Source organism: Ursus maritimus, unplaced genomic scaffold (genome assembly GCF_017311325.1).
Source record: "Ursus maritimus isolate PB19 unplaced genomic scaffold, ASM1731132v1 scaffold_1, whole genome shotgun sequence".
Taxonomy (NCBI): Eukaryota; Metazoa; Chordata; class Mammalia; order Carnivora; family Ursidae; genus Ursus; species Ursus maritimus.
In genome coordinates, this window is record NW_024423343.1 from 8923291 (window position 1) to 8937469 (window position 14179).

The 14179-nt window shown below is 47.2% G+C and overlaps 1 protein-coding gene across 1 annotated transcript in view; it reads right to left on the reverse strand.

Moving 5' to 3' along the window:
* Nucleotides 1-5335: 5335 nt before the first annotated feature.
* CAB39 (calcium binding protein 39) overlaps nt 5336-14179 on the reverse strand; it is an 86826-nt gene continuing 77982 nt past the window's right edge. The window contains exons 7-9 of the mRNA XM_040639229.1: nt 11602-11667; nt 8536-8679; nt 5336-7881 (exon numbers count right to left, since the gene is read on the reverse strand). Coding sequence (XP_040495163.1) covers nt 7693-7881; nt 8536-8679; nt 11602-11667 — 399 coding nt within the window. The 3' untranslated portion in view covers nt 5336-7692. The remainder of the gene's footprint in view (nt 7882-8535; nt 8680-11601; nt 11668-14179) is intronic.

The following is a 14179-nucleotide window of genomic DNA, read 5'->3' on the forward strand; positions in this document are numbered from 1 at the left end:
GCGGGGAGTTTAGTATTATAATGAGACGAAGGTAATGGGTCAGTCCGCGAGTCAGTCCGCCGTCCCTCTGATCAGGCGTCAGGCAGCGGTGGAGCTCAGACTGGCGGGCAGTCGGGGAGCCCCAGCTCTTCTGGGCTGTTACAGCTTGAAGGGTAGCTTCAGTTCCCATCGTGCGATGCTATGCCTGTCGGGTGTTTTGCCCGCGTGAAGAGAGAAGCTGGACAGAAGAGCTTAAGGAAAAATGTGGGAGAAAGAAGGATGGGTACGAACAAGCAGGTGAGCTTAGGTTAGGTTTTGGGATCTAGCTGGTGACAACTGGGCCTCCACTATCTGCTTGTTGATGAGTTTTGGAGGAAGACAGGCAGTTGGAAGAGGGTGTGGAGGGTCAGACTAAAGGAAAGAGATCCTGCCTGTGGAGTCCCCTTCCGGCTTTGCTGCCCTACGGCTCTGTGGCCGCGGCCAAGTGGCTGACCCTCCCTGGGCCTCTGTTTCCGCATCTGGAAAGTCGGGATCCTAGAGGACCTACCCACCTGAGTGTCATGAGGATTGAGTTCATCCTTGTAAAGCACTTGGTAATCACTCAGCCAATATTATGGGGATTGTTGGCAATTAACCAAGAAACTTGAAAGAATGGGGGATCCGTTGACGTGGGTGCTTTAGGAGGACTTAGATGGAGAAGGTCAGCAAATATTTACCTGCCAGTTACCACAAAATACACATGAAATCAAGACTGATTCTCTATTGCATCATCACACAACTGAATTTCTAAGTCTGTTTCCTAAGAGGGGAAAAGAGCTCTCAGGATTTTAGAAGGCTTGTTATAATCGTTGCAAGGACGTCGCATTTGCAGCCTTGCGACCAACGCACTTCAAGGCAGAACACGCAGGATTTGCCCTGGACAGGATGGGAGGAGGGGGTGGGAGATGAGGCAGGAACTCGGAAACTGGGGGGCCCTGGCAGGTGAGTTCCAGCTTGGGCCCGCACATCGGGGATTGCTACCCCACATCCATGAGGCAGTGGGAGAGCGAACTCCGGAGAAGGTGCTGTGCGTGCTGTCTGGGCTCCTCAGAAACTCGGGGCCCTTCACCTGGGGCTCAGCAGTGTCTGCGGGCCTATGTCCCCCTCCCCCCTGCCATGTTTTGGATCATTTAATTTTGTTTCCACCATTTTCTAACGAAACATTTCAAGCAGACAGAAAATTCTGCAAGGGAAGTTGACAGGGGGAAAGGATATCATGGGGAGAAGAGACAGATCTCTCATGCAGAAAAATTCCAAATAATCCATGTAGATACTTGCTACTTGCTTCCAAGGAAGGGGAGCCTGACCCCCACTCCGGGAGGGTGGGCTGACATCGCAACTTCTTCCTGAGGACGGAATTGAAAGAGGGAAAACGAAAGAGCAGCTCTAGGGCAGAGAAGCCTGACAACACCGTCTCTGCCAGATGATCAAGGGCAACATCAAGGGATGATAAGTCGGGGGGCTGCGTGCACCCGGATAAGCTGTAATGAGGACGGCACTCTATCTGGGTGGTCTTCCTCCCCAAACCCAGAGTCTCATTCTCATCAGCTGAAAACATTCAGATTCCACCTGCGGGAGATTCTCCAAAATGCCCCTCGTGGCAAACAAGGGGAGTCTGAGGAGCTGAAGGAGACGCAATGACCAAGTCAATGTCACGTAGGGTCCTGGGAGAGATCAGGCCCGGGGGAAGGACATCGAGGAAAAACGAAGGAAAGCTGAGTAAAATATGGACTTGAAGTACTAATAATACTTACGAGTATTAATAACACATCAGTATTGGTCCATGAATTTTGACAAATATACCGTATTAATTTAGGATGTTAGTAATAGGAGAAACCAGGTGTGGGGAATATGGAAACTCTCTTTACTATCTTTGCATTTTTTTCTGTAAACCTAAAATTCTTCTAAATGGTAAAGCTGCTTCAAAACGAAGCAACCATATACCCACCCGCTAAATGCTACCCTTCATACTTCTCTCTGTCACACATGGCATCTGTATCGAGCATCTATCCCTCCCTGTGGCTCCTTGCTTTCCTCTCTTGACTGCCCTCTTTTTCTTTTGCTCCAAAGGGCACTCGGGAAGCTGGGGCAGGGGGACACTCAGCACCACGGGGTCTCCAGGTGCAGCTCTGCTCTGCTCCTGCAATGCCCATTCACCCCCCCACCCCCCCACCCCCCAGGTCCCTGGCTGCTGGAAACGAGGAGCTCTGCTGCCACCCAGTGGATTTTTTAAAAATTAAAATTGAGTGCAGGGGCGGGGGAGGCTGCAGGAGGCCCTGCAGGCAGGAGGTCCTCTGGCTGGGAGGGTCTCTGAGCCCAGCTGCACACGACCCTGGCCCCGTCGTAAATTTCTAGCTAGACCCAGACATTGGCTAATTCTGGCCCGGGTTCCCAACTGTGCAGTCATTTCGTAGGGTTATACATACTACACTTTTCAAAAAAGTCTTTGGGAAGGAGATAGAGCATGAGGAAATCAGGAGCTTTCGAAAGTTTTGCTAGAACTTCTGACGACTGTGAAGAATCATTCTGGAGCATCGGCATGGCCTGTCTAGCTGTTTTTGAAAGACAAGTGTCTGGAGGCTTCAGCTGACTGGGGCCTGCGGGCCGGCAGGCCTGGGTCTGCGGCCTGTCCTGCGCCACAGGTACCCGGTGTCAGGCTTTGACACACACGCTGTGGCCGGAGCCTCTCCTAAATACCGAGGCAGAGGGACAGGAGGTGTGTGTCTGAAGGGCAGGCAGCAAGCGTGGCCGCCTCTTCTGCGAGAGGCCCCGTGTGTGACACGGCCGACCACAGGTGTGGCTGTTCAGGCCTCTTGGTTAGGAGAAGGAACAGAACAAGCATGTCTTAGTTTGGGTCTCCCCAGAAGCAGAGCCTGGGACAAGGGTTCAAGCGCTAGTCATTTATTTGGGACTCGAGCCCAGGAAGCCCTGGTACAGAGTGGGATGCCAGGGGATGGAAAGAATCTGATAAAAGATATGTCAGGAAACCATTAGCTTCGTGGTTTTGGAGCTCAGTTCTGCTGGGAAGCACCCATCCCAGCTGGGGTCAGGTGAGGGCTGCTTCTGGGGACATTTAACTGCCACCTTTCTGGTGCCCTGGGCTACAATAAACAGCTTCGAGAGGCAGAAGTGGGCGCTAAGAGATGGGCTGGGGCCCTGCCGGGTCCTCTTAATGTCTTCGTGTTGGGGGTGGTGGGCACCAATTCTACTCCACCCACCTCGTCCTCACTGGGGAGAGGTCGGAGCTGGGGCTGCCTGAAGGCTGGGCGAGAGCTCGGGACCACACGGAGAATTCAGTTGAGCACGAGAAGGTACTATCTGGGTTAGGAGTAGGGCTGGCAGGAGGGGGCCCTCGCTGCCTTCTCCACACAGGTGAGACTTTGTAAGGTGGGGAGACGCAAATGTCTCTCAAGTGTGGAAGGGAGTATGTGGCTGCCCACCAGGGAGGAAGGAGAGGGAGCCAGCTGGCGGTGCGGCCTCATGTGGAAGCTTCCCCTGAGGGAAGGAGCCCTGAGGCTCCTCCCACAGCGTTGTCCACTGTCCCTGCTGAATCTCCACCAAACAGAAGACCCAGGTGCTGAAAAACACAACGGGACCATGTTATCTCCACAGAACACCAAGTACTTAGGTGGTAAAAATTTATTACCAAGGAGCTAAAGCTCATCTTGTAGAGAATGTTGAGAAATATAAATCTTCCCCCCAAATCTCTGGTGTCTATCCTTCCTGAAGTGCGACCTAGAAAATAGTATTCCACAAATTACAGAGGACACGACCTCCTGCCTAGAAACCTGGTGGTCGCTGTACTTGGGGACCTAGATCCCCAGGGACGCGCCAGGCACAAGGTCTCGGGGCAGGCGCTCCACCTTCTCGTCAGTTCCCACCCGGTCACACGGGCAACCAAACACCAGCGGGGCCTTAGAGGTCACCGAGGAACACACACAACACAAAGGCCTCACGCCAGCTGGGAAGCGATATGGCTTGGCGCAAAGGTCACCACGGCTTCGGTCAGCGTGCACTCTGTGAGAGCGGGCTTGAAGGCTCCTGTCCCTGTTGACTATGTCGTGGGTCCTCAGGGCCTGCGAGGAATGCGGCTTGACCAGAAGCACTGACGGGCGGAAGCTGACGGTCCTGTCACGACAGAGATGTGCTCAGACCGCTCCTGAGGGAGGGGTTTCCGTGGGGTCGGCTTCTGCGAGCTCTGAGATTGTAGTGTGGGGCGTCTTACCTTGTCCTTCACACCTTCTAGAAACAGGATGGTCAGAGAGAGAGGGTATCAGGCTCTGAAAGTTGCCGTAAGGACACAAACAGCTGGGGGGAGAATACTCCTTGTAAACCAAGCAGTAGCTGAAGGGAAGTGTATCTGGGGGCATTTCTGGCAAATTCTCAGGAGGGGATTACTCATTCATTATCTCAGAGTGGCTCTAGTCTCCTGAACGAACAAGGTATTGAGCACTGAGTCCCCCAAAAGCTTTTATAGTCACGATTGTCTATAGTCCTTACAAATAAAATATATAAATAGAGGAGGCAGGTAAGAGCTACACATTAACTCTGAGCAGCCCGACACTCAGTCTTTCTTGCCATGGGGAGGGGACACCTGGGTGGTGACTGGTAGGAAGTGGAATGTGTGCTAACCCATGAGGCCAAACCCTCAGCGTGGCCACTTCTTCCGTCTCATCAGAGGACAAAGTCACGAGTTCTGACCTTATGGGACCCTGTCACCTTTGGAGATGACAGACTGAACTACCTGGAAGAAATAAATAGGATGTTGTTCACGTGAAGTGCCTGGGCAAGAACACGTCCCATGCCATCCCCACAGAGAACGGCGGTCCCATTCACCGACCAAGGTTAAAATGAGAAGCAAGCACAGGGACCGTGCGCCCCACAGCCCAGGCGGCCCGGGGGCAGACGGTCGCTCTGGCGCTTCTGCGGCTCCCTTGCCTTCACTGTAATCTCACCCTGTCCTTTATAACCCTCCTGCCCAGTGGTCGAGTTTTACCCTCGAACGTTCACAATAAAGGGTCACAGAGCCATGGCTGAAGGATCCGCTCCCAAATGCTGGGGTCTAAAAAAGCCATCAAACAACAGGTGACAATACTGAACTGTGAGAGGCAGGGCCAGGGAGCTGGGAGCCCCAGCACGTAAGGGAAAGTCGCATTTCACTCCAAAAATAAAACCTTGAATAGGAAAAAAGACTCGGAGAAGTGTGTGTGCTGTTTCCGGTTAGTCTGCGACAAGATTTGTGCTGGTGCGTCTCCTGAGAGCGCCGTTCACGGAGACACAGATGCAACAATCTGTAAGACACCATAAAAACAGACAATGCTGTTTCTCCAAAATTTTATTTTAATTTAAATAACAGGGCCAGCCAGATAGTCTGATAAGAAATTTACGTTTCCTCAGGAGAAAAGAAATGCTTTCATGGCATTGTTAACAATTGTATACATCTCCACCTTTTTTTTTAAGGGTTAAAAATCACATTGAGTAACTGTAACTGACTTAAGTAAAATTAAGCCTTTATAACACAAAAAGAAACCACTTCCAGTATAATAGTTTTGGTAATATGGATATAGTAAATGATCATAACTTCAAATGCAACTCTTCAACTTTGAATGTTTTCACATTTTTGTTAAAAAACAAAAACAAAACAAGTCTTAACTGCCCAGATCCCAGTGCATCCGTGGCATAAGGGTTTTGACAGGCTGCACCCCCACTGCCTCCACACGAGGCGCTAGTGCTGCGAGGCCACCGCCCAAGTGGAAGCGCTTGGTTGTTCGAAGTTCGAAGAACCAGCTTGGCAAGGAAACCTTTCTTCCACTTGGTGTTAACTAATGTTTTCACGCTAAACCCAGATACCAAGCACGAGACCACAAGAACCAGAACGCTTCACACGGTCAAGTCTGCCGTTCCCTTCCTAAACATCGTGGGTATTTTCATTTTGAGGAGCTTGGATTGCTTTCCTTACTTCCGATAGAAAAAACATGAATTATTTTACACGGATTTTGGAAAAGACAGCCTCAGAAAAACCAATTATAACGTAGGCTGCCTTTTTAATGAGATGGAATAAAAACACATCTATGTTTCCTGGAGCTGTTTTTCCCACTGGTATTCCTAGGAGGTCTGAAAACCTCATGCTTAAAACATCCATTGGGAGTCTCATTTTGCTGGCTGATAAATAATTCAATTAGTGAGAGAGGCTAGCAAAGAGTAATTATATAAATTTCTTAATCAGCTACGGCCATGCTGAATTTGAACTGGCAAACTGATTTGTTGTTAGTTGTGATCTCTGTATCACTAAGATGAACAGATACCATTCTAGTAACTTTACACAGATATGTTCTAGGAGACGTTGTTCTGCCGTGGTCACAGTAACAAAAAGTGGTGCAAAATCAGTGACTTCATAAATACTGATCATCTGCAGCATTAAGGAACAGGACATTAAAAAAAATAAATTTCCCCATAGGACACCTAGACTAGGGACTCTTCTTTTCCTAAGAGAAGCCAAAGTTTTAATTATTCAGTTTCACAACTATGGTACTGGATTACTTACTCTAAGAAGGAAAAGGTGCTCTAAGAGGTTTCCCCCACAAGGAGAATCAGCAGTAATTTAGCATAATCGGGATCATCCGTATCTGGCAAACTCATGACTCATTTAAATGAATAAGGCCAACATCGCGCAGGAAAGCGAAGCCGACTGATGGCTCCCCAGTAGGTAACTGAATACAAAGGATTGGTTTCCATTTTTTCTTTTAATGCTGTGATACTTAAATGTTAAATCAGCATTTTCATGTGATCGGAAGTATTTCAATTACATATGAGCATTCATTTTTTTTTTTTTGCAAAAACTCAATATTAGGTAATAGTTACATACTAATACAGTAACATTCCTCTGCTGTACAAATTAAATCATTTAAAAGAAATGAGCATTCTAAGAATTATATACAAAAGAAACCTGTAAGCATTGTTGAAATCAAACGCAAGGTGTCACCGTTAGCTCTACTGGTTTAAAATACCTTCCAAAAAGTAAAATTAACAAATACCCTTCAACATATCCAGGTTTACAAGTCTCAAGAAAATCAAATGTCAAAAAATTCTAGAAAGCTGTGAAAAGCATATTTACATTTTCCTTATGACCTTATGAAGCTTCACACCTTTGAGAAGTCGCTATCAATTTATTCGCACGTCAACTTTATCCACCCAAAAAGCTCACATCTTGGATACAGTTGCCCTCTGATTTCAAATACAGCTCTGCTCCATCTTCCTTTAGTGAAGGCGTACGCCCTTACCACGAATCCACGCTCAGATCTTGCACAGAGATCAATGCAAACACGCAGGTTTAATCTGATAACTGCAATCCCCTTCTCCCCTAAACCACACCACCATCTACACATCTGCCTTCGGGAACTAGCCACGTTCAGAACTCCTACAGCAAACAGAGTCCTCGAACTCTGAAACGACACAAAGATCAAGAGAAAGTCCACGTGTGCTCTAGTGTGCAAGAAAGCAGCAGCTACGTTCTCCAACTTGGACTAAAAAAAACAAAAAAGGTAAAATGAAAAACCGTTCACTTAACAGCAGGTTAGCAGTAAAGTTCCTCATGAACCGATAAGAGCGCCTGATGCTGAATAGCTAACAGCAAATGCTGAATTTGGATTTACTATTTTAGATGTTGATTGGAAATTAGGCTTCTTGCTGAGCTGGTCTCTTCAAATCCCTGATCTGTTTAACTAAATAGGTCTTCTCATCGTTAAATTGTTCGTCCTCGGTCCTGTCATTCTGAAACTTGCTGAGGAACTCTATGAGTTTGGTCTGGTTCTTGAGGAGGATGTCTAGGATGGGCTGCGTCTTGTTGGGATTGGCTACAAACACCTGCAGGGAGAGAAACCGGCGTCAGTCACAGGGAAGAACGAGACCCCGGCGGCCGCGCTGCAGTCAGCAGAGCCGGGCGGCACATGGTCAAGTCACACTGCAGGGGCATCTGCTTTGGAAGATCTCATTTGACAACAGCTCTGTGTGTGTGTGTGTGTGTGTGTGTGTGTGTGTGCGTGTGTGCGTGTGTCTGCGCGTGCGCGCGCACAAGAGAGGGGGGAGAATTATATGTTTCAGTCAAGAGGACTGACACATTCACTCATGCTCTGAAATTCAGTAGCCGGTATTAAATATAGACGGATTTTAGAATAATATGGGCAGAAATTATTTCTGGGCACAGAAAGCCAGAATGGATTTTAAGTACTAAACCCTCCAAGAAAAGCATCAAGAAATGGATTTACTTTGTGATTAATAATATTCTGTGCCAAAGATAAATGGCGCTCCTCTATAATACACACTTTTCTTGTCTCCAGTCCAGATGATATACCCTGTTTCTGGGTCCATTTTTATTTAAATGTTATACTACACAAAGATGAATACTGACTGTTGGGTCGCTTAGATCACCAAATGAGGTGCATAATATTTCAACCACCGGTAAACGAAATGAGGTAACAACTCTGGAGGGAAATACTGTCTATGGCTCTAATACTCTACCTTAAAGACGTGGAAGGCCTCAAACTGGATGTTACGACTCTTGTCCCGTAGGAGATTCATCATTAACTTGAGGTTCTCTGGTTTACTGATGTACTTTGTCATAATTGTGAAGTTGTGTCTGTCTAAGAGTAGTTCACCGAGAAGCTGAGAAGACATTTAAACAATTAACTCATCAAGATTTCAAGTAAAACCAAAGTTTAAAAAAATAATTCACTTTAAAATCATCATTGTTAAGCAAAGAATATTAGCAGGTACTCAAAAGACTGATGAGCTGAACTGAAATTCTAATTGAAACATTACTGAGTGTCCACTACTTGCCACTTAAACACTTAGGCCTTTCTTTTGGGGGAAGCCTATGGGCAGTCCAACACTGCTCTCGCTCTTGACATATTCCAAGGCACATGGGCCCCGAATCTGAAACTGTCAGAGCCTACTCTTTAAATATGCATTTACCAGATCTCATTAAAAAAAAAAAAAAAAAAAACTATCAAAGAAAATGGTCAGAAGGTAAGTTACTGATTATTCTTGTTTAACTACAAATCTTAGCTTAATTGAAAAATTATTTATCTGGACTTCCCAGGACAGAAGGTTCCAGGTCCAAAGCTTGCATACACTTACCCTTTAGCCTTCGAGTTATGCTTTCATCCTGATTCAGGAAGGTTTACAAGAATGAATATTTCTCTGTTCTTTCTTCTGCAAAGTATCCTGAAGACACTCCAATTTTTTCTTAATGACTCCTCATCAACACTAATGATATCAATTAAGCTAGAAAAAGCCTGTCTCCAGGGCTCACTGAGTTCTAAGGAGTCCGTCATACCACATCAGTCCTTGGTTTTCAAATGGTCACTGCCTGCTCTCGTCTTTTTCCGAAACCAGCAGTCACCCCTTCGTGTTGTCTGACAGTGGGCCGATTCCTAGTGCGGGCCTAGCATGCCTGCTGTGGGCTAGGGGTCGAGCTGCAGTCCTTGTGGATAGAGGCAGAAGCAGTGTGGTAGAGAGCCCGGCCCTGGCACCAGCCTGCCTGGGTTCAAATGCTGCCCCCCCGCTCCCTGTGAGCTATGCAACCTTGAACACATTATTTAATTTGCCCTGTGCCCCAGTTCCAACATCTCACGAGAGTGCAGTGAGGAGTAAAAGCATGGATATGTATGTGCAAAGCACGTCAGACTTGAGTCTGAACAGAGACATGGGGTGAGGTCTGAGGGAAGCAAAATGCATGAATACAGTTATTCTGGATTAACTGCTTTCGTTAATTCCTTTCTGGATTCCTGGCTATGTTCTAGATACTTGGAACTTGCCAGACAACTGATCTCTAGATAAGCAACACGTCATCATATGAAATCAAAAATAACCTGATGTGCAGGAGAATAAATCTATTCTACTTAGGATTGATAAAGAAATTATAGGAAGAATTCAGAAGCTCAAGCTCGGCTTCACATCAATCTGCATCACAAAATATACAACTTTCAAGATAAGCAGCAGCAAGTCTTTACTCTTATGAAGACTCAAAGTTACTATTAAGTATGTGAAGGTTTATAGCTTTACTGGTGTTCATTTTCTCTCACAGAAACCAAAGAAATACTGAACATGGCTCATTTGGTTATCTGGAGGTTATCAGTCTAGTTATCTGCAGGAGGGTAACTGGTAATTCGTTAAATTTCTTTAGACATAAAAGTCTGAGGTCTTGCACAGGGAATATACATTTGCTGATAAAATGACTATAAGAATAATAAATGCCAATGTAGCTGCAAAAAAAAGGAGTACAAATTAAAACCCATTTTTAAAGTACTACCGGTCCTCAAGACTGCTCCATGCGTTCATGAGGTGTTATGAAACTGCAGGAGCCGAAGACTGGCCCAAGACGTGTCCATGACTAAGGGCTTGCAAATGGCAGTCTTAACCTTCCTTCTCATGTTGGCAATTTGTAAGTGGCAGAAAGGTCTTGAAAGCCCTTCTTATCTAAGCAGCCCCAAAATTCAGAATTTGGTCAAAGTCTACTGGTTTGCCAATAAACTACCCTGCTCTCTCTCCTATGAAGAGGTCTTGACCCTGGAAGCTACTACCCTAGGTAATCCTGCCTGGCATCTTTGGCCTTGGAAGACGCTGGCTCCATCCAGCTGCTCATGTCTGTGTGATGCTGGCAGGACAGGGTGTCCTTGGCCCTCGGGCAGAAAGGGGCTGCTGGTGTGGGGCCACTTTACAGTGTTGAGATCCACAGGGGAGCCTACACTACATCATGAATCTTACAAATACATATGACATCACACTGATGTGCAGGGAAGAAAATGCCCTTAAACAGCCGCCAGAGGTACCACCCGCTCCCCCCCACCCCCCACGCAAAGATGAAAAGACTGGTCTGATCAGTGGCCATCGCCAGCCAGCACCCCTGGAGAAGGGAGGAGGTTCAGGATCCCGGATGCTGGACTACGGGCCAGGCTGGGAGGCGAGGCCTGAACAGCAGCAATGAGTGGGAAGTGCCCCGGGCTGATCGGACCTTTCGGCAGCGACACATTTCCAAACTGTGGCTATGACTGGTCCCCCACTGCATGAGTTACAGTCTGCCAAACCCTGTTCCAGAGTTTTAAATCTTAAATGTAAATTTCAAATGGAACCATTCATATCCCAGGTTGAGACAAAGCAGCCAGAACTGCCCGTGGTTCGAGGTTTCACTGCGCACATCCCCTTCACACCCCCCCGCGCCAAAAAGCCTGCGCTGTGCTGGGGGGCAAAACAGCTACTGGGCCTTCTTCTGGTTGAGATAATTCTAAGTTTCAAAAATAGGCTTCCAAATGTAAAATATAGCAATGCTAAGAGCATTGCTAATAGCATACAGACTTTTTCACAATTCTGTATATTCCATTTTGGTATCCCTACCTCCAGGCAGGTGGGCAGTGCCCTGTGTGGACCACTGCTGAACTCCTTCTTTTCCACAACAATCTGGACCATGGACAAATGTATTTTCCTCTCAAAGGTCTAAGACCCACACCAGCATATCTCCTTTTCCCCAAATACAAGTTTCAAACACAGGGTGAAGAGAAGTAAACCATATAAAATAATCAGTCATACCTTGAGTGACTGTCTTTTTGTCACATAATTTTCTGAATGAAGTAACTTCTCATATTCACTGAAGAACTAAAAGATAAGAAAACATGTTTCAGATATTATATTTTAAATATTGGTAGAGAACATTAAAAAGCTTGAACACAAACTTTTTTTTTTTTTTTTTTAAGATTTTACTTACTGGAGAGAGAGTGAGAGAGCATGAGCAGGGAGGGGGGCAGTGGGAGAGGGAGAGTGATAAGCAGACTCCCTGCTGAGCAGGAAGCCAGTCATGGGGCTCGATCCCAGGACACTGAGACCATGACCTGAGCCAAAGTCAGATGCTTACCGACTACCCACCCAGGCGCCCTTGAGCACGAACTTCTACCACCACAAAGACCACCTGCTGCCCTTCTGTCTCACACAGCCTTCCTCAGTGGTGCTCAGAGATCCTTAGGAGTGCCCGAGGATGACCTCCAGGAGGAGGGCTCCTGGGACCGACCCTCACCCAGGCTAGCCAGGCCCATTTGGCTTAAATCTGGTCCTCTTCTGTCATCCAAACTCCATATGCACAAAACACAGTGAGAAACACTGTTTCTCAAAGTGGAGTCAGCTCTCATTCTTGGTGTTAGAAAATTCTTATTTTTTACAATTCAGTGAGCCTAAGGAACAACCACAAACAGAAAAGTTACCTGTTCTTTCAATGCATCAAGCAAGGGAGAAAATCATTAAAATTAAAATAGGTGGGGAGAAATTCAGCACTGTCAAATAGGTAGGTGTCCTAGAGAAGTTGGGACCTGGGCTCAATCTTGAATAACGGCAGCAATTTCCTTTAGAAAAGGGGAGGAGGAAAATTCTTCAGAGATAAAGAGGGAAGAACACAGCATGGGTGAAGACTGGAGAATGCACAATGTGACACACTTAGGAAGTGACACGTGTCCACCGGATTTACACACCGGTGCTCACTACCGAGCGCCGCGTCACTGGCATGGGAAGAAGCCCATCAAAAGCAGGAGGTAGGAAATGGAAACGAGGGACGCACAGGGGCCGAGGCCACACCTGCTGAAACTGTTTGTGCCTGTGCTTCACCACGGTGCTTACCAGCCATTCATCTGTGATGCAGAGCAGGCGTTAGCCAAGTGCAGCCCGTGGGCCCAGTCGAGCCTGCCACCCGCTTTTAGAAATAAAGCTTTGCGGGAACACAGCCACGCTCATTCATGTACTGTAAGTAAGTCTGTTTATGTATTGTTTATGGCTGCTTTCTCAGCACAAGACAGGAGAGTCGAGAGAGACTGCATGGCCAGGAAGCCTCGAGTATTTACTACCTGGCCTGTTACAGAGAAGGTTTTCTGACTCTTGCTTTAGAGCTAACCCCGAACATACGCGTATCTCTAGCCAGAGGTGGGATGGCAGACTACTTCTTCTTCAGAGAAGGATGTTAACCCAACCTTCTCCTCAAAGGATCATCAAACCAACGATCCGAACAACTGGACCCGCCTTTAATCGGTAACACGAACAGGTACCCCCCCCAAGTTCTTGACAGAAGACGCAGGTTAAGATTTTCTGCTGCCTACTTCTTAGGCTGAGCTTAGGTGCAAGAGATTATCCTGACGGAGGACTGGCTGAAGAGCGCGCGTGCAGTCCATGTGCTCCCCCGCGGATGTCGGATCTCCTCCCTGGGTTAGGAATATCGCGTGAGGACAGGCACCGCCGGGGCTCCTCGAAGATCTGCTCTCGGGGAACTAACTACACTTCAGTTCGGCATTTCAGTCACCTCAAGGGCTGCGTCCACTACCTGCCACTCTGACTGAATTCCCCTGAGAACACCAACGGGAGAAATGTGTTTTGTTTTACAGATGTTGTGATTTTTTAACAGATTCTGTTTCCCCCTATGCGTCTGGTTATTATTAGAAAGCTCAGGGCCCAAGTGGACAGGACTTCAGATGACATAGTTTTGTGTCATCGCATCCCTAAGCTCCTTGCTCGCCTTCTCGCTCGCTCAGATCTGACCACACGGCCTACACACTTCTGTTAGCTGCCTCACATAGATTTTCCTGAAATTCTGCTAACCAATGACACCCATTAATAACATGTAGGAAAATATTTTACTACAAAACTAAACTGATGTCACTGTTAGTTTGTATCTTCAGTGGGCTTTAAACTAAGATACTGGTATGTTCAGTTAGAGAATCTCGGAGACCAGGCAGTAGCACAAACAACGTGCCGATGTTTACTAGCTGCATACGGTGTTCTAGGCGCTGCTGTCATGCGAGTGACACACACCTTCTCAGTAATCCTCACAACAACCCATGACAACCGTTGACAGTGCTATTATGAGGCTTCTTTTAGGGCTGAGGATTCTGAAGGCAGAGGGTGAATGGAGGCAGCGGCCCAAGGTGGGGCCAGGACTTGAAGCCAGACTCCGGGCAGCCTGGTGTGGAAGCCCATGCTTCTAACTGCTATGGAAAGGCACCCCTGAGATGACCGTGCTCCCATTTTAAACCAACGCACACACAAAGAAACGTACCACATCCACACGGAAAATTTAAAACAAGCGATGCCCAGCAGTGTCATGAGGCTTTCTATGCGGGCCTTCCTATGTGAG